Source organism: Chiloscyllium plagiosum, unplaced genomic scaffold (genome assembly GCF_037043375.1).
Source record: "Chiloscyllium plagiosum isolate Xiang-an unplaced genomic scaffold, Cpla_swu_hap1 HiC_scaffold_53X, whole genome shotgun sequence".
Classification (NCBI taxonomy): domain Eukaryota; kingdom Metazoa; phylum Chordata; class Chondrichthyes; order Orectolobiformes; family Hemiscylliidae; genus Chiloscyllium; species Chiloscyllium plagiosum.
In genome coordinates this window covers 9,754,075-9,778,726 of record NW_028270191.1, presented here as the reverse complement: position 1 = coordinate 9,778,726, position 24,652 = coordinate 9,754,075, and the positions used below count along the sequence as shown (strand labels likewise).

General features: G+C 50.1%; 1 protein-coding gene across 1 annotated transcript in view; it reads right to left on the bottom strand.

Moving 5' to 3' along the window:
- LOC122546558 (nck-associated protein 1-like) overlaps positions 1–24,652 on the bottom strand; it is a 234,902-nt gene that overhangs the window by 68,674 nt on the left and 141,576 nt on the right. The window contains exons 22-24 of the mRNA XM_087985609.1: positions 23,968–24,098; positions 21,593–21,690; positions 21,142–21,235 (exon numbers count right to left, since the gene is read on the bottom strand). Of these exons, the coding sequence (XP_087841735.1) occupies positions 21,142–21,235; positions 21,593–21,690; positions 23,968–24,098 (323 nt within the window). The remainder of the gene's footprint in view (positions 1–21,141; positions 21,236–21,592; positions 21,691–23,967; positions 24,099–24,652) is intronic.

The following is a 24,652-nucleotide window of genomic DNA, read 5'->3' as shown; positions in this document are numbered from 1 at the left end:
AAAGCTTCCACTACACTGTCCCCCATCAAACACTCCCAGTACAGGAACAGCACGGGGTTAGATACAGAGTAAAGCTCCCTCTACACTGTCCCCCCATCAAACACTCCCAGGACAGTGACAGCACAGGGTTAGATACAGAGTAAAGCTTCCACTACACTGTCCCCCATCAAACACTCCCAGGACAGGGACAGCACAGGGTTAGATACAGAGTAAAGCTCCCTCTACACTTTCCCCCATCAAACACTCCCAGGACAGGGACAGCACAGGGTTAGATACAGAGTAAAGCTCCCTCTACACTGTCCCCCATCAAACACTCCAAGGACAGGGATAGCACGGGGATAGAAACAGGGTAAAGCTCCCTCTACACTGTCGCCCCATCCAACACTCCCAGGACAGGGACAGCACGGGGTTAGATACAGAGTAAAGCTCCCTCTACACTGTCCCCCCATCAAACACTCCCAGGACAGGGACAACACGGGGCTAGATACAGAGTAAAGCTCACTCTACACTGTCCCCATCAAACACTCCCAGGACAGGGACAACACGGGGCTAGATACAGAGTAAAGCTCACTCTACACTGTCCCCATCAAACACTCCCAGGACAGGGACAGCATGGGGTTAGCTACAGAGTAAAGCTCCCTCTACACTGTCCCCATCAAACACTCCCAGGACAGGGACAGCACGGGGTTAGATACAGAGTAAAGCTCTCTCTACACTGTCCCCATCAAACACTCCCAGGACAGGGACAGCATGGGGTTAGATACAGAGTAAAGCTCCCTCTACACTGTCCCCCGTCAAACACTCCCAGCACAGGTACTGCACGGGGTTAGATAGAGTAATGCTCCCTCTACACTGTCCTCCCATCAAAAACACCCAGGACAGGGACAGCAAGGGGTTAGATACAGAGTAAAGCTCCCTCTACACTGTCGCCCCATCAAACACTCCCAGGACAGGGACAGCACAGGGTTAGATACAGAGTAAAGCTTCCTCTACACTGTCGCCCCATCAAACACTCCCAGTACAGGAACAGCACGGGGTTAGATACAGAGTAAAGCTCTCTCTACACTGTCCCCATCAAACACTCCCAGGACAGGGACAGCATGGGGTTAGATACAGAGTAAAGCTCCCTCTACACTGTCCCCCCATCAAACACTCCCAGGACAGGGACAGCACGGGGTTAGATACAGAGTAAAGCTCCCTCTACACTGTCCCCCCATCAAACACTCCCAGGACAGGGACAGCATGGGGTTAGATACAGAGTAAAGCTTCCTCTACACTGTCCCCAGCAACTACTCCCAGGACAGGGACAGCACGGGGTTAGATACAGAGTCAAGCTCCCTCTACACTGTCCCCATCAAACACCCCCAGGACAGGGGCAGTACAACGTTAGATACAGTGTCAAGCTTCCTCTACACTGTTCCCCCATCAAACACTCCCAGGACAGGTACAGCACGGGGTTAGATACAGAATAAAGCTCGCTCTACACTGTTCCCCCATCAAACACTACCAGGACAGGGACACCAAGGGGTGAGATAGAGAGTAAAGCTCTCTCTACACTGTCCCCCCATCAAACACTCCCAGGACAGGGACAGCACGGGGTCAGATACACAGTAAAGCTCCCTCTACACTTTCCCCCATCAAACACTCCCAGGATAGGGACACCACGGGGTTAGATACAGTGTAAAGCTCCCTCTACACTGTCCCCCGACCAAATACCCGCAGGACAGGGACAGCACGGGGTTCGATACAGAGTAAAGCTCTCTCTATACAGTCCCTCCATCAAATACACCCAGGACAGGGACAGCACGGGGTTAGATACAGAGTAAAGCTCCCTCTACACTGTCCCCCCATCAAACACTCCCAGGACAGGGACAGTCCAGGGTTAAATACAGAGTAAAGCTCCCTCTACACTGTCCCCCCATCAAACACCCCCATGACAGGGACAACACGGGGTTAGATACAGAGTAAAGCTCCCTCTACACTGTTCCCCCATCAAACACTCCCAGGACAGGGACAGCACGGTGTTAGATACAGAGTAAAGCTCTCTCTCCACTTTCCCCCATCAAACACTCCTAGGACAGGGATGGCATGGGGTTAGATACAGAGTAAAGCTTCCTCTACACTGTCCCCCCATCAAACACTCCCAGGACAGGGACAGCACGGGGTTAGATACAGAGTAAAGCTCCCTCTACACTGTCCCCCATCAAACACTCCCAGGACAGGGAGAGCACAGGGTTAGATACAGAGTAAAGCTCCCTCTACACTGTCCCCATCAAACACTCCCAGGACAGTGACAGCACAGGGTTAGATACAGAGCAAAGCTTCCTCTACACTTTCCCCCATCAAACACACCCAGGACAGGGACAGCACGGGGTTAGATACAGTGTAAAACTCCCTCTACACTGTCCCCCATCAAACACTCCCAGGACAGGGACAGCACAGGGTTAGATACAGAGTAAAGCTCCCTCTACACTGTCCCCCCATCAAACACCCCCAGGACGGGGATAGCACAGGGTTAGATACAGAGTAAAGCTCCCTCTACACTGTCCCCCCATCAAACACCCCCAGGACGGGGATAGCACGGGGTTAGATACAGAGTAAAGCTCCCTCTACACTTTCCCCCCATCAAACACTCCCAGGATAGGGATACCACGGGGTTAGATACAGTGTAAAGCTCTCCCTACACTTTCCCCCATCAAACACTCCCAGGAGAGGGACAGCACGGGGTTAGATACAGAGGAAAGCTCCCTCTACACTGTCCCCCATCAAACACTCCCAGGACAGGGACAGCACAGGGTTAGATACAGAGTAAAGCCCTCTCTACACTGTCCCCACATCAAACACTCCCAGGACAGGGATAGCATGGGGTTACATACAGAGTAAAGCTCTCTCTACACTGTCCCCCCCATCAAACACTCCCAGGACAGGGACAGCACGGGGTTAGATACAGAGTAAAGCTCCCTCTACACTGTCCCCCATCAAACACTCCCAGGACAGGGACAGCACGGGGTTAGATACAGAGCAAAGCTCCCTCTACACTGTCCCCCATCAAACACTCCCAGGACAGACACAGCACGGGGTTAGATAAGGAGTAAAGTTCTCTCTACACTGTTCCCCCATCAAACACTCCCAGGACAGGGACAGCAAGGGGTTAGATACAGAGTAAAGCTCTCTCTACACTGTCCCCCATCAAACACTCCCAGGACAGGGACAGCACGGGGTTAGATACAGAGCAAAGCTCCCTCTTCACTGTCCCCCATCAAACACTCCCAGGACAGGGACAGCACGGGGTTAGATACAGAGTAAAGTTCTCTCTACACTGTCCCCCCATCAAACACTCCCAGGATAGGGACAGCAAGGGGTTAGATACAGAGTAAAGCTCCCTCTACACTGTCCCCCATCAAACACTCCCAGGACAGACACAGCACGGGGTTCGATAAGGAGTAAAGCTCCTTCTACACTGTCCCCCATCAAAAACTCCCAAGACAGGGACAGCATGGGGTTTGATGAGGAGTAAAGTTCTCTTGACTCCCTTGACCCTCTGAATCCCACCTCCAACTTCTTGGTGGAATCGGCGAGACCTGGGTGAGGACTAAGAGCTAAGTGAGGACTAGGAACTGGGTGAGGACTGAGAGCTGGGTGAGGACTGAGAGCTGGGTAAGGACTTAGAGCTGGGTGAGTACTAAGAGCTGGGTGATGACTGAGAGCTGGGTGAAGACTGAGAGCTGGGTCAGGACTGAGAGCTGGATTAGGACTATGAACTGGGTGATGACTGAGAGCTGGGTGCAGACTGAGAGCTGGGTGCAGACTGAGAGCTAGGTGAGGACTAAGAGCTGGGTGAGGACTCAGAGCTGGGTGAGGACTCAGAGCTGGGTGAGGACTCAGAGCTGGATGAGGACTCAGAGCTGGATGAGGACTCAGAGCTGGATGAGGACTCCGAGCTGGGTGATGACTGAGAGTTGGGTCAGGACTGAGAGCTGGGTGAGGACTCAGAGCTGGGTGATGACTCAGAGCTGGGTGAGGACTCAGAGCTGGATGAGGACTAGGAGCTGGGTGAGGACTAGGAGCTGGGTGAGGACTTAGAGCTGGGTGAGGACTTAGAGCTGGGTGAGGACTTAGAGCTGGGTGAGGACTTAGAGCTGGGTGAGGACTTAGAGCTGGGTGAGGACTTAGAGCTGGGTGAGGACTGAGAACTGGGTGAGGACGCACGCTGAAAGCCACTGTCCCGCCCACAGGCCAGTTTCGGGGGAAGTGAGACAAGGCGATCAGCTCTAAACCTTCCCAAGTGACCACCTTCGCCCTAAAGGCAGCGAGGAGGTGAATCAGCTAGGTGGGGTTTGGAGGAAATGAGGGCAAGGAAATAAATCAAGTTCTGACAGTTTGGGGACCCAGGTGAAAGGTGAGGACTGCAGATGCTGGAGATCAGACTCGAGATCAGAGCGGTGCTGGAAAAGCTCAGCAGGTCAGGCAGCAACCGAGGAGCAGGGAAAACAGCATTTCGGGCAAAAGCCCTTCATCAGGAATTGTCGAGCATCAGATAAGGAATGATTGATCAGGTTCAGATATAATACCCATATCTGAGGGTGGCCTGGGCAGCTCCAGATCAGTCAGGTTAAGATATTAGATTGATACAGTCCCAGAGATAGGTATCGCAAGAACCAGGCAGTGTAACCCACGAGGTAATCTGTCAGAGCTTGCTTTCACAGTGAGATAGGAACATTGCAATCGATCTGTGGAGCGATGAGAAAGGACGTCAGCGGGAGCGCGGGGGCGTTGGCGGGAGGATTGGAGAAAGCAGCTGAGTTCTTGCGGAAGTGCTCTTGGCTATCTGTTGTGGAGGGAGATGGTGGAAACAAGCGAGAGAGAGAGAGAGAGGGGGTGGGAGAGAGATAGTGTGAGAGTGAGACAGAGTGTGAGATAGAGAGTGAGAGACAGGGAGTGAGTGAGAGAGTGAGCGTGTGAGACACAGAGAGACAGTGAGAGATAGGGTGAGAGTGTGAGTGGGAGATAGTGTGAGAGAGTGAGACAGAGTGAGTGGGAGATAGTGTGTGAGAGTGAGACAGAGTGAGTGGGAGATAGTGTGTGAGAGTGAGACAGAGTGAGTGAGAGACAGTGTGAGAGAGTGAGAAAGAGTGAGTGGGAGATATTGTGAGAGAGTGAGACAGTGAGTGGGAGACAGTGTGTGAGAGTGAGACAGAGTGATTGAGAGATAGTGTGAGAGAGTGAGACAGAGTGAGTGGGAGATATTGTGAGAGAGTGAGACAGTGAGTGGGAGATAGTGTGAGAGAGTGAGACAGTGAATGGGAGATAGTGTGAGAGAGTGAGACAGTGAGTGGGAGATATTGTGAGAGAGTGAGACAGTGAGTGGGAGATAGTGTGAGAGAGTGAGACAGTGAGTGGGAGATAGTGTGAGAGAGTGAGACAGAGTGAGTGGGAGATATTGTGAGAGAGTGAGACAGTGAGTGGGAGACAGTGTGTGAGAGTGAGACAGAGTGATTGAGAGATAGTGTGAGAGAGTGAGACAGAGTGAGTGGGAGATAGTGTGAGAGAGTGAGACAGTGAGTGGGAGATAGTGTGAGAGAGTCAGACAGAGTGAGTGAGAGACAGTGTGAGAGAGTGAGACAGAGTGAGTGGGAGACAGTGTGTGAGAGTGAGACAGTGAGTGGGAGATATTGTGAGAGAGTGAGACAGTGAGTGGGAGATAGTGTGAGAGAGTCAGACAGAGTGAGTGAGAGACAGTGTGAGAGAGTGAGATAGAGTGAGTGGGAGATATTGTGAGAGAGTGAAACAGTGAGTGGGAGACAGTGTGTGAGAGTGAGACAGAGTGATTGAGAGATATTGTGAGAGAGTGAGACAGTGAGTGAGAGATAATGGGAGAGAGTGAGACAGTGAGTGGGAGATAGTGTGAGAGTGAGACAGAGTGAGTGAGAGATAGTGTGTGAGAGTGAGACAGTGAGTGGGAGATATTGTGAGAGTGTGAGACAGTGAGTGGGAGATAGTGTGAGAGAGTGAGACAGTGAATGGGAGATATTGTGAGAGAGTGAGACAGTGAATGGGAGATATTGTGAGAGAGTGAGACAGTGAGTGGGAGATATTGTGAGAGAGTGAGACAGTGAGTGGGAGATATTGTGAGAGAGTGAGACAGTGAGTGGGAGATAGTGTGAGAGAGTGAGACAGTGATTGGGAGATATTGTGAGAGAGTGAGACAGTGAGTGGGAGATAGTGTGAGAGAGTGAGACAGTGAGTGGGAGATAGTGTGTGAGAGTGAGACAGTGAGTGGGAGATAGTGTGAGAGAGTGAGACAATGAGTGGGAGATATTGTGAGAAAGTGAGACAGTGAGTGGGAGATAGTGTGACAAAGTGAGACAGTGAGTGGGAGATAGTGTGTGAGAGTGAGACAGTGAGTGGGAGATAGTCTGTGAGAGTGAGACAGTGAGTGGGAGATATTGTGAGAGAGTGAGACAGTGAGTGGGAGATAATGTGAGAGAGTGAGACAGTGATTGGGAGATATTGTGAGAGAGTGAGACAGTGAGTGGGAGATAGTGTGTGAGAGTGAGACAGTGAGTGGGAGATAGTGTGAGAGAGTGAGACAGTGAGTGGGAGATAGTGTGAGAGAGAAAGACAGTGGGTGGGAGATAGTGTGAGAGAGTGAGACAGTGAGTGGGATATAGTGTGTGAGAGTGAGACAGTGAGTGGGAGACATTGTGGGAGAGTGAGACAGTGAATGGGAGATAGTGTGAGAGAGTGAGACAGTGAGTGGGAGATATTGTGAGAGAGTGAGACAGAGTGAGTGAGAGATAGTGTGTGAGAGTGAGACAGTGAGTGGGAGATAGTGTGTGAGAGTGAGACAGTGAATGGGAGATAGTGTGAGAGAGTGAGACAGTGAATGGGAGATATTGTGAGAGAGTGAGACAGTGAGTGGGAGATAGTGTGAGAGAGTGAGACAGTGAGTGGGAGATAGTGTGTGTGAGTGAGACAGAGTGAGTGAGAGATAGTGTGTGAGAGTGAGACAGTGAGTGGGAGATATAGTGAGAGAGTGAGACAGTGAGTGGGAGATAGTGTGTGAGAGTGAGACAGAGTGAGTGGGAGATAGTGTGAGAGAGTGAGGCAGTGATTGGGAGATATTGTGAGAGAGTGAGACAGTGAGTGGGAGATAGTGTGAGAGAGTGAGACAGAGTGAGTGAGAGATAGTGTGTGAGAGTGAGACAGTGAGTGGGAGATAGTGTGAGAGAGTGAGACAGTGATTGGGAGATATTGTGAGAGAGTGAGACAGTGAGTGGGAGATAGTGTGTGAGAGTGAGACAGTGAGTGGGAGATAGTGTGAGAGAGTGAGACAATGAGTGGGAGATATTGTGACAAAGTGAGACAGTGAGTGGGAGATAGTGTGTGAGAGTGAGACAGTGAGTGGGAGATAGTGTGAGAGAGTGAGACAGTGAGTGGGAGATAGTGTGTGAGAGTGAGACAGTGAGTGGGAGATATTGTGAGAGAGTGAGACAGTCAGTGGGAGATAGTGTGAGAGAGTGAGACAGTGAGTGGGAGATATTGTGAGAGAGTGAGACAGTGAGTGGGAGATCGTGTGAGAGAGTGAGACAGTGAATGGGAGATAGTGTGTGAGAGTGAGACAGTGAGTGGGAGATAGTGTGAGAGAGTGAGACAGTGAATGGGAGATAGTGTGAGTGAGTGAGACAGAGTGAGCGGGAGATAGTGTGTGAGAGTGAGACAGTGAGTGGGAGATAGTGTGAGAGAGTGAGACAGAGTGAGTGGGAGATAGTGTGAGAGAGTGAGACAGTGAGTGGGAGATAATGTGAGAGAGTGAGACAGTGAATGGGAGATAGTGTGAGAGAGTGAGACAGTGAGTGGGAGATATTGTGAGAGAGTAAGACAGTGAGTGGGAGATTGTGTGAGAGAGTGAGACAGAGTGAGTGGGAGATAGTGTGTGAGAGTGAGACAGTGGGTGGGAGATAGTGTGAGAGAGTGAGACAGTGAGAGGGAGATAGTGTGTGAGAGTGAGACAGTGAGTGGGAGATAGTGTGAGAGAGTGAGACAGTGAGTGGGAGATAGTGTGTGAGAGTGAGACGATGGGTGGGAGATAGTGTGAGAGAGTGAGACAGTGAGTGGGAGACATTGTGGGAGAGTGAGACAGTGAATGGGAGATAGTGTGAGAGAGTGAGACAGTGAGTGGGAGATATTGTGAGAGAGTGAGACAGTGAATGGGAGATATTGTGAGAGAGTGAGACAGTGAGTGGGAGATATTGTGAGAGAGTGAGACAGTGAGTGGGAGATAGTGTGTGAGAGTGAGACGATGGGTGGGAGATAGTGTGAGAGAGTGAGACAGTGAGTGGGAGACATTGTGGGAGAGTGAGACAGTGAATGGGAGATAGTGTGAGAGAGTGAGACAGTGAGTGGGAGATATTGTGAGAGAGTGAGACAGTGAATGGGAGATATTGTGAGAGAGTGAGACAGTGAGTGGGAGATAGTGTGTGAGAGTGAGACAGTGAGTGGGAGACATTGTGGGAGAGTGAGACAGTGAATGGGAGATAGTCTGAGAGAGTGAGACAGTGAGTGGGAGATATTGTGAGAGAGTGAGACAGTGAATGGGAGATATTGTGAGAGAGTGAGACAGTGAGTGGGAGATAGTGTGAGAGAGTGAGACAGTGAGTGGGAGATAGTGTGTGTGAGTGAGACAGAGTGAGTGAGAGATAGTGTGTGAGAGTGAGACAGTGAGTGGGAGATATAGTGAGAGAGTGAGACAGTGAGTGGGAGATAGTGTGTGAGAGTGAGACAGAGTGAGTGGGAGATAGTGTGAGAGAGTGAGACAGTGATTGGGAGATATTGTGAGAGAGTGAGACAGTGAGTGGGAGATAGTGTGAGAGAGTGAGACAGAGTGAGTGAGAGATAGTGTGTGAGAGTGAGACAGTGAGTGGGAGATAGTGTGAGAGAGTGAGACAGTGATTGGGAGATATTGTGAGAGAGTGAGACAGTGAGTGGGAGATATTGTGACAAAGTGAGACAGTGAGTGGGAGATAGTGTGTGAGAGCGAGACAGAGTGAGTGAGAGATAGTGTGTGAGAGTGAGACAGTGAGTGGGAGATAGTGTGAGAGAGTGAGACAGTGATTGGGAGATATTGTGAGAGAGTGAGACAGTGAGTGGGAGATAGTGTGTGAGAGTGAGACAGTGAGTGGGAGATAGTGTGAGAGAGTGAGACAATGAGTGGGAGATATTGTGAGAAAGTGAGACAGTGAGTGGGAGATATTGTGACAAAGTGAGACAGTGAGTGGGACATAGTGTGTGAGAGTGAGACAGTGAGTGGGAGATAGTGTGAGAGAGTGAGACAGTGAGTGGGAGATAGTGTGTGAGAGTGAGACAGTGAGTGGGAGATATTGTGAGAGAGTGAGACAGTCAGTGGGAGATAGTGTGTGAGAGTGAGACAGTGAGTGGGAGATAGTGTGAGAGAGTGAGACAGTGAGTGGGAGATAGTGTGAGAGAGAAAGACAGTGGGTGGGAGATAGTGTGAGAGAGTGAGACAGTGAGTGGGATATAGTGTGTGAGAGTGAGACAGTGAGTGGGAGACATTGTGGGAGAGTGAGACAGTGAATGGGAGATAGTGTGAGAGAGTGAGACAGTGAGTGGGAGATATTGTGAGAGAGTGAGACAGAGTGAGTGAGAGATAGTGTGTGAGAGTGAGACAGTGAGTGGGAGATAGTGTGTGAGAGTGAGACAGTGAATGGGAGATAGTGTGAGAGAGTGAGACAGTGAATGGGAGATATTGTGAGAGAGTGAGACAGTGAGTGGGAGATAGTGTGAGAGAGTGAGACAGTGAGTGGGAGATAGTGTGTGTGAGTGAGACAGAGTGAGTGAGAGATAGTGTGTGAGAGTGAGACAGTGAGTGGGAGATATAGTGAGAGAGTGAGACAGTGAGTGGGAGATAGTGTGTGAGAGTGAGACAGAGTGAGTGGGAGATAGTGTGAGAGAGTGAGGCAGTGATTGGGAGATATTGTGAGAGAGTGAGACAGTGAGTGGGAGATAGTGTGAGAGAGTGAGACAGAGTGAGTGAGAGATAGTGTGTGAGAGTGAGACAGTGAGTGGGAGATAGTGTGAGAGAGTGAGACAGTGATTGGGAGATATTGTGAGAGAGTGAGACAGTGAGTGGGAGATAGTGTGTGAGAGTGAGACAGTGAGTGGGAGATAGTGTGAGAGAGTGAGACAATGAGTGGGAGATATTGTGACAAAGTGAGACAGTGAGTGGGAGATAGTGTGTGAGAGTGAGACAGTGAGTGGGAGATAGTGTGAGAGAGTGAGACAGTGAGTGGGAGATAGTGTGTGAGAGTGAGACAGTGAGTGGGAGATATTGTGAGAGAGTGAGACAGTCAGTGGGAGATAGTGTGAGAGAGTGAGACAGTGAGTGGGAGATATTGTGAGAGAGTGAGACAGTGAGTGGGAGATCGTGTGAGAGAGTGAGACAGTGAATGGGAGATAGTGTGTGAGAGTGAGACAGTGAGTGGGAGATAGTGTGAGAGAGTGAGACAGTGAATGGGAGATAGTGTGAGTGAGTGAGACAGAGTGAGCGGGAGATAGTGTGTGAGAGTGAGACAGTGAGTGGGAGATAGTGTGAGAGAGTGAGACAGAGTGAGTGGGAGATAGTGTGAGAGAGTGAGACAGTGAGTGGGAGATAATGTGAGAGAGTGAGACAGTGAATGGGAGATAGTGTGAGAGAGTGAGACAGTGAGTGGGAGATATTGTGAGAGAGTAAGACAGTGAGTGGGAGATTGTGTGAGAGAGTGAGACAGAGTGAGTGGGAGATAGTGTGTGAGAGTGAGACAGTGGGTGGGAGATAGTGTGAGAGAGTGAGACAGTGAGAGGGAGATAGTGTGTGAGAGTGAGACAGTGAGTGGGAGATAGTGTGAGAGAGTGAGACAGTGAGTGGGAGATAGTGTGTGAGAGTGAGACGATGGGTGGGAGATAGTGTGAGAGAGTGAGACAGTGAGTGGGAGACATTGTGGGAGAGTGAGACAGTGAATGGGAGATAGTGTGAGAGAGTGAGACAGTGAGTGGGAGATATTGTGAGAGAGTGAGACAGTGAATGGGAGATATTGTGAGAGAGTGAGACAGTGAGTGGGAGATATTGTGAGAGAGTGAGACAGTGAGTGGGAGATAGTGTGTGAGAGTGAGACGATGGGTGGGAGATAGTGTGAGAGAGTGAGACAGTGAGTGGGAGACATTGTGGGAGAGTGAGACAGTGAATGGGAGATAGTGTGAGAGAGTGAGACAGTGAGTGGGAGATATTGTGAGAGAGTGAGACAGTGAATGGGAGATATTGTGAGAGAGTGAGACAGTGAGTGGGAGATAGTGTGTGAGAGTGAGACAGTGAGTGGGAGACATTGTGGGAGAGTGAGACAGTGAATGGGAGATAGTCTGAGAGAGTGAGACAGTGAGTGGGAGATATTGTGAGAGAGTGAGACAGTGAATGGGAGATATTGTGAGAGAGTGAGACAGTGAGTGGGAGATAGTGTGAGAGAGTGAGACAGTGAGTGGGAGATAGTGTGTGTGAGTGAGACAGAGTGAGTGAGAGATAGTGTGTGAGAGTGAGACAGTGAGTGGGAGATATAGTGAGAGAGTGAGACAGTGAGTGGGAGATAGTGTGTGAGAGTGAGACAGAGTGAGTGGGAGATAGTGTGAGAGAGTGAGACAGTGATTGGGAGATATTGTGAGAGAGTGAGACAGTGAGTGGGAGATAGTGTGAGAGAGTGAGACAGAGTGAGTGAGAGATAGTGTGTGAGAGTGAGACAGTGAGTGGGAGATAGTGTGAGAGAGTGAGACAGTGATTGGGAGATATTGTGAGAGAGTGAGACAGTGAGTGGGAGATATTGTGACAAAGTGAGACAGTGAGTGGGAGATAGTGTGTGAGAGCGAGACAGAGTGAGTGAGAGATAGTGTGTGAGAGTGAGACAGTGAGTGGGAGATAGTGTGAGAGAGTGAGACAGTGATTGGGAGATATTGTGAGAGAGTGAGACAGTGAGTGGGAGATAGTGTGTGAGAGTGAGACAGTGAGTGGGAGATAGTGTGAGAGAGTGAGACAATGAGTGGGAGATATTGTGAGAAAGTGAGACAGTGAGTGGGAGATATTGTGACAAAGTGAGACAGTGAGTGGGACATAGTGTGTGAGAGTGAGACAGTGAGTGGGAGATAGTGTGAGAGAGTGAGACAGTGAGTGGGAGATAGTGTGTGAGAGTGAGACAGTGAGTGGGAGATATTGTGAGAGAGTGAGACAGTCAGTGGGAGATAGTGTGAGAGAGTGAGACAGAGTGAGTGGGAGATAGTGTGTGAGAGTGAGACAGTGAGTGGGAGATAGTGTGAGAGAGTGAGACAGTGAGTGGGAGATAGTGTGAGAGAGTGAGACAGTGAATGGGAGATATTGTGAGAGGGTGAGACAGTGAGTGGGAGATAGTGTGAGAGAGTGAGACAGTGAGTGGGAGATATTGTGAGAGAGTGAGACAGTGAGTGGGAGATCGTGAGACAGTGAATCGGAGATAGTGTGTGAGAGTGAGACAGTGAGTGGGAGATAGTGTGAGAGCGTGAGACAGTGAGTGGGAGATAGTGTGAGAGAGTGAGACAGAGTGAGTGGGAGATAGTGTGAGAGAGTGAGACAGTGAGTGGGAGATATTGTGAGAGAGTGAGACAGTGAGTGGGAGATAATGTGAGAGAATGAGACAGTGAATGGGAGATATTGTGAGAGAGTGAGACAGTGAGTGGGAGATAGTGTGTGAGAGCGAGACAGAGTGAGTGAGAGATAGTGTGTGAGAGTGAGACAGTGAGTGGGAGATAGTGTGAGAGAGTGAGACAGTGATTGGGAGATATTGTGAGAGAGTGAGACAGTGAGTGGGAGATATTGTGACAAAGTGAGACAGTGAGTGGGAGATAGTGTGTGAGAGCGAGACAGAGTGAGTGAGAGATAGTGTGTGAGAGTGAGACAGTGAGTGGGAGATAGTGTGAGAGAGTGAGACAGTGATTGGGAGATATTGTGAGAGAGTGAGACAGTGAGTGGGAGATAGTGTGTGAGAGTGAGACAGTGAGTGGGAGATAGTGTGAGAGAGTGAGACAATGAGTGGGAGATATTGTGAGAAAGTGAGACAGTGAGTGGGAGATATTGTGACAAAGTGAGACAGTGAGTGGGAGATAGTGTGTGAGAGTGAGACAGTGAGTGGGAGATAGTGTGAGAGAGTGAGACAGTGAGTGGGAGATAGTGTGTGAGAGTGAGACAGTGAGTGGGAGATATTGTGAGAGAGTGAGACAGTCAGTGGGAGATAGTGTGAGAGAGTGAGACAGAGTGAGTGGGAGATAGTGTGTGAGAGTGAGACAGTGAGTGGGAGATAGTGTGAGAGAGTGAGACAGTGAGTGGGAGATAGTGTGAGAGAGTGAGACAGTGAATGGGAGATATTGTGAGAGGGTGAGACAGTGAGTGGGAGATAGTGTGAGAGAGTGAGACAGTGAGTGGGAGATATTGTGAGAGAGTGAGACAGTGAGTGGGAGATCGTGAGTCAGTGAATCGGAGATAGTGTGTGAGAGTGAGTCAGTGAGTGGGAGATAGTGTGAGAGCGTGAGACAGTGAGTGGGAGATAGTGTGAGAGAGTGAGACAGAGTGAGTGGGAGATAGTGTGAGAGAGTGAGACAGTGAGTGGGAGATATTGTGAGAGAGTGAGACAGTGAGTGGGAGATAATGTGAGAGAATGAGACAGTGAATGGGAGATAGTATGAGAGAGTGAGACAGTGAGTGGGAGATATTGTGAGAGAGTAAGACAGTGAGTGGGAGATTGTGTGAGAGAGTGAGACAGAGTGAGTGGGAGATAGTGTGAGAGAGTGAGACAGTGAATGGGAGATCGTGTGTAAGAGTGAGACAGTGAGTGGGAGATATTGTGAGAGAGTGAGACAGTGAGTGGGAGATAGTGTGTGAGAGTGAGACAGTGAGTGGGAGATAGTGTGAGAGAGTGAGACAGTGAGTGGGAGATAGTGTGAGTGAGACAGAGTGAGTGGGAGATAGTGTGTGAGAGTGAGACAGTGAGTGGGAGATAGTGTGAGAGTGTGAGACAGAGTGAGTGGGAGATAGTGTGAGAGAGTGAGACAGTGAGTGGGAGATATTGTGAGAGAGTGAGACAGTGAGTGGGAGATAATGTGAGAGAGTGAGACAGTGAGTGGGAGATATTGTGAGAGAGTGAGACAGTGAGTGGGAGATAGTGTGAGAGAGTGAGACAGTGAGTGGGAGATAGTGTGAGAGAGTGAGACAGAGTGAGTGGGAGATAGTGTGTGAGAGTGAGACAGTGAGTGGGAGATATTGTGAGAGTGAGACAGAGTGAGTGGGAGATAGTGTGTGAGAGTGAGACAGTGAGTGGGAGATAGTGTGTGAGAGTGAGACAGTGAATGGGAGATAGTGTGAGAGAGTGAGACAGTGAATGGGAGATATTGTGAGAGAGTGAGACAGTGAGTGGGAGATAGTGTGAGAGAGTGAGACAGTGAGTGGGAGATAGTGTGTGTGAGTGAGACAGAGTGAGTGAGAGATAGTGTGTGAGAGTGAGACAGTGAGTGGGAGATATAGTGAGAGAGTGAGACAGTGAGTGGGAGATAGTGTGTGAGAGTGAGACAGAGTGAGTGGGAGATAGTGTGAGAGAGTGAGGCAGTGATTGGGAGATATTGTGAGAGAGTGAGACAGTGAGTGGGAGATAGTGTGTGAGAGCGAGACAGAGTGAGTGAGAGATAGTGTGTGAGAGTGAGACAGTGAGTGGGAGATAGTGTGAGAGAGTGAGACAGTGATTGGGAGATATTGTGAGAGAGTGAGACAGTGAGTGGGAGATATTGTGACAAAGTGAGACAGTGAGTGGGAGATAGTGTGTGAGAGCGAGACAGAGTGAGTGAGAGATAGTGTGTGAGAGTGAGACAGTGAGTGGGAGATAGTGTGAGAGAGTGAGACAGTGATTGGGAGATATTGTGAGAGAGTGAGACAGTGAGTGGGAGATAGTGTGTGAGAGTGAGACAGTGAGTGGGAGATAGTGTGAGAGAGTGAGACAATGAGTGGGAGATATTGTGAGAAAGTGAGACAGTGAGTGGGAGATATTGTGACAAAGTGAGACAGTGAGTGGGACATAGTGTGTGAGAGTGAGACAGTGAGTGGGAGATAGTGTGAGAGAGTGAGACAGTGAGTGGGAGATAGTGTGTGAGAGTGAGACAGTGAGTGGGAGATATTGTGAGAGAGTGAGACAGTCAGTGGGAGATAGTGTGTGAGAGTGAGACAGTGAGTGGGAGATAGTGTGAGAGAGTGAGACAGTGAGTGGGAGATAGTGTGAGAGAGAAAGACAGTGGGTGGGAGATAGTGTGAGAGAGTGAGACAGTGAGTGGGATATAGTGTGTGAGAGTGAGACAGTGAGTGGGAGACATTGTGGGAGAGTGAGACAGTGAATGGGAGATAGTGTGAGAGAGTGAGACAGTGAGTGGGAGATATTGTGAGAGAGTGAGACAGAGTGAGTGAGAGATAGTGTGTGAGAGTGAGACAGTGAGTGGGAGATAGTGTGTGAGAGTGAGACAGTGAATGGGAGATAGTGTGAGAGAGTGAGACAGTGAATGGGAGATATTGTGAGAGAGTGAGACAGTGAGTGGGAGATAGTGTGAGAGAGTGAGACAGTGAGTGGGAGATAGTGTGTGTGAGTGAGACAGAGTGAGTGAGAGATAGTGTGTGAGAGTGAGACAGTGAGTGGGAGATATAGTGAGAGAGTGAGACAGTGAGTGGGAGATAGTGTGTGAGAGTGAGACAGAGTGAGTGGGAGATAGTGTGAGAGAGTGAGGCAGTGATTGGGAGATATTGTGAGAGAGTGAGACAGTGAGTGGGAGATAGTGTGAGAGAGTGAGACAGAGTGAGTGAGAGATAGTGTGTGAGAGTGAGACAGTGAGTGGGAGATAGTGTGAGAGAGTGAGACAGTGATTGGGAGATATTGTGAGAGAGTGAGACAGTGAGTGGGAGATAGTGTGTGAGAGTGAGACAGTGAGTGGGAGATAGTGTGAGAGAGTGAGACAATGAGTGGGAGATATTGTGACAAAGTGAGACAGTGAGTGGGAGATAGTGTGTGAGAGTGAGACAGTGAGTGGGAGATAGTGTGAGAGAGTGAGACAGTGAGTGGGAGATAGTGTGTGAGAGTGAGACAGTGAGTGGGAGATATTGTGAGAGAGTGAGACAGTCAGTGGGAGATAGTGTGAGAGAGTGAGACAGTGAGTGGGAGATATTGTGAGAGAGTGAGACAGTGAGTGGGAGATCGTGTGAGAGAGTGAGACAGTGAATGGGAGATAGTGTGTGAGAGTGAGACAGTGAGTGGGAGATAGTGTGAGAGAGTGAGACAGTGAATGGGAGATAGTGTGAGTGAGTGAGACAGAGTGAGCGGGAGATAGTGTGTGAGAGTGAGACAGTGAGTGGGAGATAGTGTGAGAGAGTGAGACAGAGTGAGTGGGAGATAGTGTGAGAGAGTGAGACAGTGAGTGGGAGATAATGTGAGAGAGTGAGACAGTGAATGGGAGATAGTGTGAGAGAGTGAGACAGTGAGTGGGAGATATTGTGAGAGAGTAAGACAGTGAGTGGGAGATTGTGTGAGAGAGTGAGACAGAGTGAGTGGGAGATAGTGTGTGAGAGTGAGACAGTGGGTGGGAGATAGTGTGAGAGAGTGAGACAGTGAGAGGGAGATAGTGTGTGAGAGTGAGACAGTGAGTGGGAGATAGTGTGAGAGAGTGAGACAGTGAGTGGGAGATAGTGTGTGAGAGTGAGACGATGGGTGGGAGATAGTGTGAGAGAGTGAGACAGTGAGTGGGAGACATTGTGGGAGAGTGAGACAGTGAATGGGAGATAGTGTGAGAGAGTGAGACAGTGAGTGGGAGATATTGTGAGAGAGTGAGACAGTGAATGGGAGATATTGTGAGAGAGTGAGACAGTGAGTGGGAGATATTGTGAGAGAGTGAGACAGTGAGTGGGAGATAGTGTGTGAGAGTGAGACGATGGGTGGGAGATAGTGTGAGAGAGTGAGACAGTGAGTGGGAGACATTGTGGGAGAGTGAGACAGTGAATGGGAGATAGTGTGAGAGAGTGAGACAGTGAGTGGGAGATATTGTGAGAGAGTGAGACAGTGAATGGGAGATATTGTGAGAGAGTGAGACAGTGAGTGGGAGATAGTGTGTGAGAGTGAGACAGTGAGTGGGAGACATTGTGGGAGAGTGAGACAGTGAATGGGAGATAGTCTGAGAGAGTGAGACAGTGAGTGGGAGATATTGTGAGAGAGTGAGACAGTGAATGGGAGATATTGTGAGAGAGTGAGACAGTGAGTGGGAGATAGTGTGAGAGAGTGAGACAGTGAGTGGGAGATAGTGTGTGTGAGTGAGACAGAGTGAGTGAGAGATAGTGTGTGAGAGTGAGACAGTGAGTGGGAGATATAGTGAGAGAGTGAGACAGTGAGTGGGAGATAGTGTGTGAGAGTGAGACAGAGTGAGTGGGAGATAGTGTGAGAGAGTGAGACAGTGATTGGGAGATATTGTGAGAGAGTGAGACAGTGAGTGGGAGATAGTGTGAGAGAGTGAGACAGAGTGAGTGAGAGATAGTGTGTGAGAGTGAGACAGTGAGTGGGAGATAGTGTGAGAGAGTGAGACAGTGATTGGGAGATATTGTGAGAGAGTGAGACAGTGAGTGGGAGATATTGTGACAAAGTGAGACAGTGAGTGGGAGATAGTGTGTGAGAGCGAGACAGAGTGAGTGAGAGATAGTGTGTGAGAGTGAGACAGTGAGTGGGAGATAGTGTGAGAGAGTGAGACAGTGATTGGGAGATATTGTGAGAGAGTGAGACAGTGAGTGGGAGATAGTGTGTGAGAGTGAGACAGTGAGTGGGAGATAGTGTGAGAGAGTGAGACAATGAGTGGGAGATATTGTGAGAAAGTGAGACAGTGAGTGGGAGATATTGTGACAAAGTGAGACAGTGAGTGGGACATAGTGTGTGAGAGTGAGACAGTGAGTGGGAGATAGTGTGAGAGAGTGAGACAGTGAGTGGGAGATAGTGTGTGAGAGTGAGACAGTGAGTGGGAGATATTGTGAGAGAGTGAGACAGTCAGTGGGAGATAGTGTGAGAGAGTGAGACAGAGTGAGTGGGAGATAGTGTGTGAGAGTGAGACAGTGAGTGGGAGATAGTGTGAGAGAGTGAGACAGTGAGTGGGAGATAGTGTGAGAGAGTGAGACAGTGAATGGGAGATATTGTGAGAGGGTGAGACAGTGAGTGGGAGATAGTGTGAGAGAGTGAGACAGTGAGTGGGAGATATTGTGAGAGAGTGAGACAGTGAGTGGGAGATCGTGAGACAGTGAATCGGAGATAGTGTGTGAGAGTGAGACAGTGAGTGGGAGATAGTGTGAGAGCGTGAGACAGTGAGTGGGAGATAGTGTGAGAGAGTGAGACAGAGTGAGTGGGAGATAGTGTGAGAGAGTGAGACAGTGAGTGGGAGATATTGTGAGAGAGTGAGACAGTGAGTGGGAGATAATGTGAGAGAATGAGACAGTGAATGGGAGATATTGTGAGAGAGTGAGACAGTGAGTGGGAGATAGTGTGTGAGAGCGAGACAGAGTGAGTGAGAGATAGTGTGTGAGAGTGAGACAGTGAGTGGGAGATAGTGTGAGAGAGTGAGACAGTGATTGGGAGATATTGTGAGAGAGTGAGACAGTGAGTGGGAGATATTGTGACAAAGTGAGACAGTGAGTGGGAGATAGTGTGTGAGAGCGAGACAGAGTGAGTGAGAGATAGTGTGTGAGAGTGAGACAGTGAGTGGGAGATAGTGTGAGAGAGTGAGACAGTGATTGGGAGATATTGTGAGAGAGTGAGACAGTGAGTGGGAGATAGTGTGTGAGAGTGAGACAGTGAGTGGGAGATAGTGTGAGAGAGTGAGACAATGAGTGGGAGATATTGTGAGAAAGTGAGACAGTGAGTGGGAGATATTGTGACAAAGTGAGACAGTGAGTGGGAGATAGTGTGTGAGAGTGAGACAGTGAGTGGGAGATAGTGTGAGAGAGTGAGACAGTGAGTGGGAGATAGTGTGTGAGAGTGAGACAGTGAGTGGGAGATATTGTGAGAGAGTGAGACAGTCAGTGGGAGATAGTGTGAGAGAGTGAGACAGAGTGAGTGGGAGATAGTGTGTGAGAGTGAGACAGTGAGTGGGAGATAGTGTGAGAGAGTGAGACAGTGAGTGGGAGATAGTGTGAGAGAGTGAGACAGTGAATGGGAGATATTGTGAGAGGGTGAGACAGTGAGTGGGAGATAGTGTGAGAGAGTGAGACAGTGAGTGGGAGATATTGTGAGAGAGTGAGACAGTGAGTGGGAGATCGTGAGTCAGTGAATCGGAGATAGTGTGTGAGAGTGAGTCAGTGAGTGGGAGATAGTGTGAGAGCGTGAGACAGTGAGTGGGAGATAGTGTGAGAGAGTGAGACAGAGTGAGTGGGAGATAGTGTGAGAGAGTGAGACAGTGAGTGGGAGATATTGTGAGAGAGTGAGACAGTGAGTGGGAGATAATGTGAGAGAATGAGACAGTGAATGGGAGATAGTATGAGAGAGTGAGACAGTGAGTGGGAGATATTGTGAGAGAGTAAGACAGTGAGTGGGAGATTGTGTGAGAGAGTGAGACAGAGTGAGTGGGAGATAGTGTGAGAGAGTGAGACAGTGAATGGGAGATCGTGTGTAAGAGTGAGACAGTGAGTGGGAGATATTGTGAGAGAGTGAGACAGTGAGTGGGAGATAGTGTGTGAGAGTGAGACAGTGAGTGGGAGATAGTGTGAGAGAGTGAGACAGTGAGTGGGAGATAGTGTGAGTGAGACAGAGTGAGTGGGAGATAGTGTGTGAGAGTGAGACAGTGAGTGGGAGATAGTGTGAGAGTGTGAGACAGAGTGAGTGGGAGATAGTGTGAGAGAGTGAGACAGTGAGTGGGAGATATTGTGAGAGAATGAGACAGTGAGTGGGAGATAATGTGAGAGAGTGAGACAGTGAGTGGGAGATATTGTGAGAGAGTGAGACAGTGAGTGGGAGATAGTGTGAGAGAGTGAGACAGTGAGTGGGAGATAGTGTGAGAGAGTGAGACAGAGTGAGTGGGAGATAGTGTGTGAGAGTGAGACAGTGAGTGGGAGATATTGTGAGAGTGAGACAGAGTGAGTGGGAGATAGTGTGTGAGAGTGAGACAGTGAGTGGGAGATATTGTGAGAGTGAGACAGTGAGTGGGAGATAGTGTGAGAGAGTGAGACAGTGAATGGGAGATATTGTGAGAGAGTGAGACAGTGAGTGGGAGATAGTGTGAGAGAGTGAGACAGTGAATGGGAGATATTGTGAGAGAGTGAGACAGTGAGTGGGAGATAGTGTGAGAGAGTGAGACAGTGAGTGGGAGATAGTGTGTGAGAGTGAGACAGTGAGTGGGAGATAGTGTGTGAGAGTGAGACAGAGTGAGTGGGAGATAGTGTGAGAGAGTGAGACAGAGTGAGTGAGAGATAGTGTGTGAGAGTGAGACAGTGAGTGGGTGATATTGTGAGAGAGTGAGACAGTGAATGGGAGATAGTGTGAGAGAGTGAGACAGAGTGAGTGAGAGATAGTGTGAGGGAGTTGGGACTATCAGAAAGAGGGAGAAGAGGAAGGTTGAAGTTAAGCTGGGACGGTGGGGAGATATGGAAGAGCACTGGCTGACGAGGGGACAGATAAGGCTGACCCTCAGTATTGTGGGAGTCGAAGAGTGTGGTGCTGGGAAAGGACAGCAGGTCAGGCAGCATCCGAGGAGCAGGAGAATCAATGTTTCGGGCATAAGCCCTTCATCAGGAATGTGCATATGCACTAAACATCGAATCTTCTGCTCCTCAGATGCTGTCTGACCCACTGTGGTTTTCCAGCACCACACGTTATTGACTCTGACTCACCAGCATCTGCAGCCCTCACTTTCCCTCAGTCTTGTGGTCACACCCAGTAAACTGGGAAGAAACAGAATGACAGAGGTCAAAGCATCAGCCCTCGCAATGAGAGAGAGGTGTTGAATGGCAGAGAACCAATGATAGAGACAAAACACGTCATATTGCTCATGCACCAGGGAGGTGTCAGAGAGGTAGCCACTCACAGGTTAGACGCTTGGCGTGGTGTGTCATCACTTCGGGTTTATGGAGGCTCGACTTCACCTGAGCCAATATGTCCATGTTCTCCACCACCAGCTTCTGTTGGAATGAGAAGCAGGCCAGTATGTCACAGTTGCTGCTGTCTCCTGTGTCACTCTCGCTTCCCTCTGTGCCTCACTGGTCTCTCCTGCTCACGCTCAGTTCACATCCTGACATCCTACTGCGCGTAAGGTCATCACGCAATGCCCGTCGCATCTGGACCCCTGCGCTGACGGCTGTGTCAATGTGCCAAGCGCCAGTCACGCCCATCCTCATTGGACCTCCTACCTCCCTCGCCCAGCAAAGCTGGCTCCAGACCCATGCCGACCGGCTGGGCTTGTGCCAACCTGCGGTACCACGGGCTGGTCACTCCCCAGGGCACTTGTGGGTCAGAAGGTCGGGTGGCACGTCCCTTACCTTCAGCTCATTGACTTGGGAGGTGATGTGCCACATCAAGTGCTCGCTGAGATGCTTCATTCCATAGGGCCCGATCAGTTCGGCCAATGACTGCATTTCTGGAAGAGACACCGAGTGGGTTAGTATGGTCACTCTGACTGATTCATACAGGGGATGGCAGTCAGCCAGAAATCCGGAAGAGCCAGGATCGGCAAGCCAAAACTGTTGTGATGATGCTCAAGAGAGAAATAGTATCGCCAACGGCGATGTGGACTGTACGATTCTGTCCGGAGAACTTTCAGACCAAGGGTGAGGGAGGGACAAGATGACTGCATTGGGACATTGCAGAGAGAGAATTTGAGATTTGCCTGAGAATCAGGAGCCCATTGCACCCCCACTGTTTCTCCACAAACCGCCCCCACTATGGTTTCCTCCCACAGTCCAAAGGTGTGCAGGTTAGGGTGGATTGACCATGCTAAATTGTCCCATAGTGCCCAGGGATGTGCAGGTTAGGGTGGATTGACCATGCTAAATTGTCCCATAGTGCCCAGGGATGTGTAGGTTAGGGTGGATTGGCCGTGCTAAATTGTCCCATAGTGCCCAGGGATGTGTAGGTTAGGGTGGATTGGCCGTGCTAAATTGTCCCATAGTGCCCAGGGATGTGCAGGTTAGGGTGGATTGGTCATGCTAAATTGTCCCATAGTGCCCAGGGATGTGCAGGTTAGGGTGGATTGACCATGCTAAATTGTCCCATAGTGCCCAGGGATGTGCAGGTTAGGGTGGATTGACCATGCTAAATTGTCCCATAATGCCCAGGGATGTGCAGGTTAGGGTGGATTGACCATGCTAAATTGTCCCATAGTGTCCAGGGATGTGTAGGTTAGGGTGGATTGGCCGTGCTAAATTGTCCCATAGTGCCCAGGGATGTGCAGGTTAGGGTGGATTGGCCATGCTAAATTGTCCCATAGTGCCCAGGGATGTGCAGGTTAGGGTGGATTGGCCGTGCTAAATTGTCCCATAGTGCCCAGGGATGTGCAGGTTAGGGTGGATTGACCATGCTAAATTGTCCCATAGTGCCCAGGGATGTGCAGGTTAGGGTGGATTGGCCATGCTAAATTGTCCCATAGTGCCCAGGGATGTGTAGGTTAGGGTGGATTGACCATGCTAAATTGTCCCATAGTGCCCAGGGATGTGCAGGTTAGGGTGGATTGACCATGCTAAATTGTCCCATAGTGTCCAGGGATGTGCAGGTTAGGGTGGATTCGCCATGCTAAATTGTCCCATAGTGCCCAGGGATGTGCAGGTTAGGGTGGACTGGCCATGCTAAATTGTCCCATAGTGCCCAGGGATGTGTAGGTTAGGGTGGATTGGCCATGCTAAATTGTCCCATAGTGCCCAGGGATGTGCAGGTTAGGGTGGGTTGGCCATGCTAAATTGTCCCATAGTATCCAGGGATGTGTAGGTTAGGGTGGGTTGGCCATGCTAAATTGTCCCATAGTGCCCAGGAATGTGCAGGTTAGGGTGGGTTGGCCATGCTAAATTGTCCCATAGTGCCCAGGGATGTGCAGGTTAGGGTGGATTGGCCATGCTAAATTGTCCCATAGTGCCCAGCGATGTGCAGGTTAGGGTGGATTGGCCATGCTAAATTGTCCCATAGTGCCCACGGATGTGCAGGTTAGGGTGGATTGGCCGTGCTAAATTGTCCCCGTAGTGCCCAGGGATGTGCAGGTTCGGTCCATTCGTCAGGGTGAAACATAAAATAACAGGGTCTCGGTGGGACACTCTTTGGTGGGTCGGTGTGGACTTGTTGTTCCGAATGGCCTGTTTCCGCACTGTCGGGACTCTCTGTATATTTTCATCAGCTGAACAGATTTTCAATGATCTCTGCATTTCTGAATGTCAGGGCGTTCGGGGTCAGAGGGCAGTGGCTAACTTTGAGGGAGCTGTGACCTTTGAGGCCCCGGAATCTTCCTCCTGACTGGAAGGGGTCTGCATTCTGGAGCGTGGGCCAAATTACCACATGGGGAAGTGGGAGATTACCCAGTGCCGGTTTGGTTGCCCAAATGGGATAAACGAGAGAGTGGGCGATGGTGGCGCTGAGAGCGTGCCCCCTGGGCACGAAGTGGGCAGTGTGGAACAAGGGAGAAGAGTGCAGGCAAAGTTAGTAAAGCAAAGCCTGTGGTCGCGCTGCCTTTGTTTTGGCCCGTGCAAATTAACACCATCAAAGAGGTTGCAGGGAGGGCACCATCTTCATTAAATTCACAGGTTGCGAGAAATCATGACAGATGGGATATAGTTGGCACTGGAAATGACTTTGACGGGTTCGGGGCAAATTTCACGGACAACACTTGAACAGTACCAAGCCATGAAGGATGAAAAACCAGCCACTCACAGACCTGACACATCCGAATACTCTTCAGCGTTGAATATCTGCATGTTCTCCACAGGTATGGTCACGAAAGCTCTGACAGCGGGGGAGTGAATGATGATCCCAGTGCTGGCCTGTCGCAGAAGACTTTCCAAGTACCTGCAATATTACAAACGGTGGGAGGTGAATCCTCTGTGAAACGGTCACCGATCTGGTCATTGCTGAACCAATCAGGTCAAACTGACTCTGCCCTCCAGTGACAAGGGACCTCAGGGTTTCATGATGCAAGGGCATGGACAGCTCAATCTGCTCAAAACCCAACAGTCGCTACAATCTACCACACGGCCACTGACTTGACCATTTGCAAAACGTGAAGGGATCACTTGGGAGCTTTGATTTCGAGTTACCGGCCTCACCCAAGGCAAATAAGGAAGACGATTCCGCACCTCGAATGGGAGTTCAAGCCCGTGCCCTTAGCACCAAGCCGACCCAACCAATGGTCACTCAGGCAAATCAAGTGACTGTACCGTCAGTGCTGAGGGAGTGGGCACTGTCGGAGGGTCAGTGCTGAGGGAGTGCCGCACTGTCGGAGGGTCAGTGCTGAGGGAGTGCCGCACTGTCAGAGGGTCAGTACTGAGGGAGTGCCGCTCTGTCAGAGGGTCAGTACTGAGGGAGTGCCGCACCGTCGGAGGGTCAGTGCTGAGGGAGTGGGC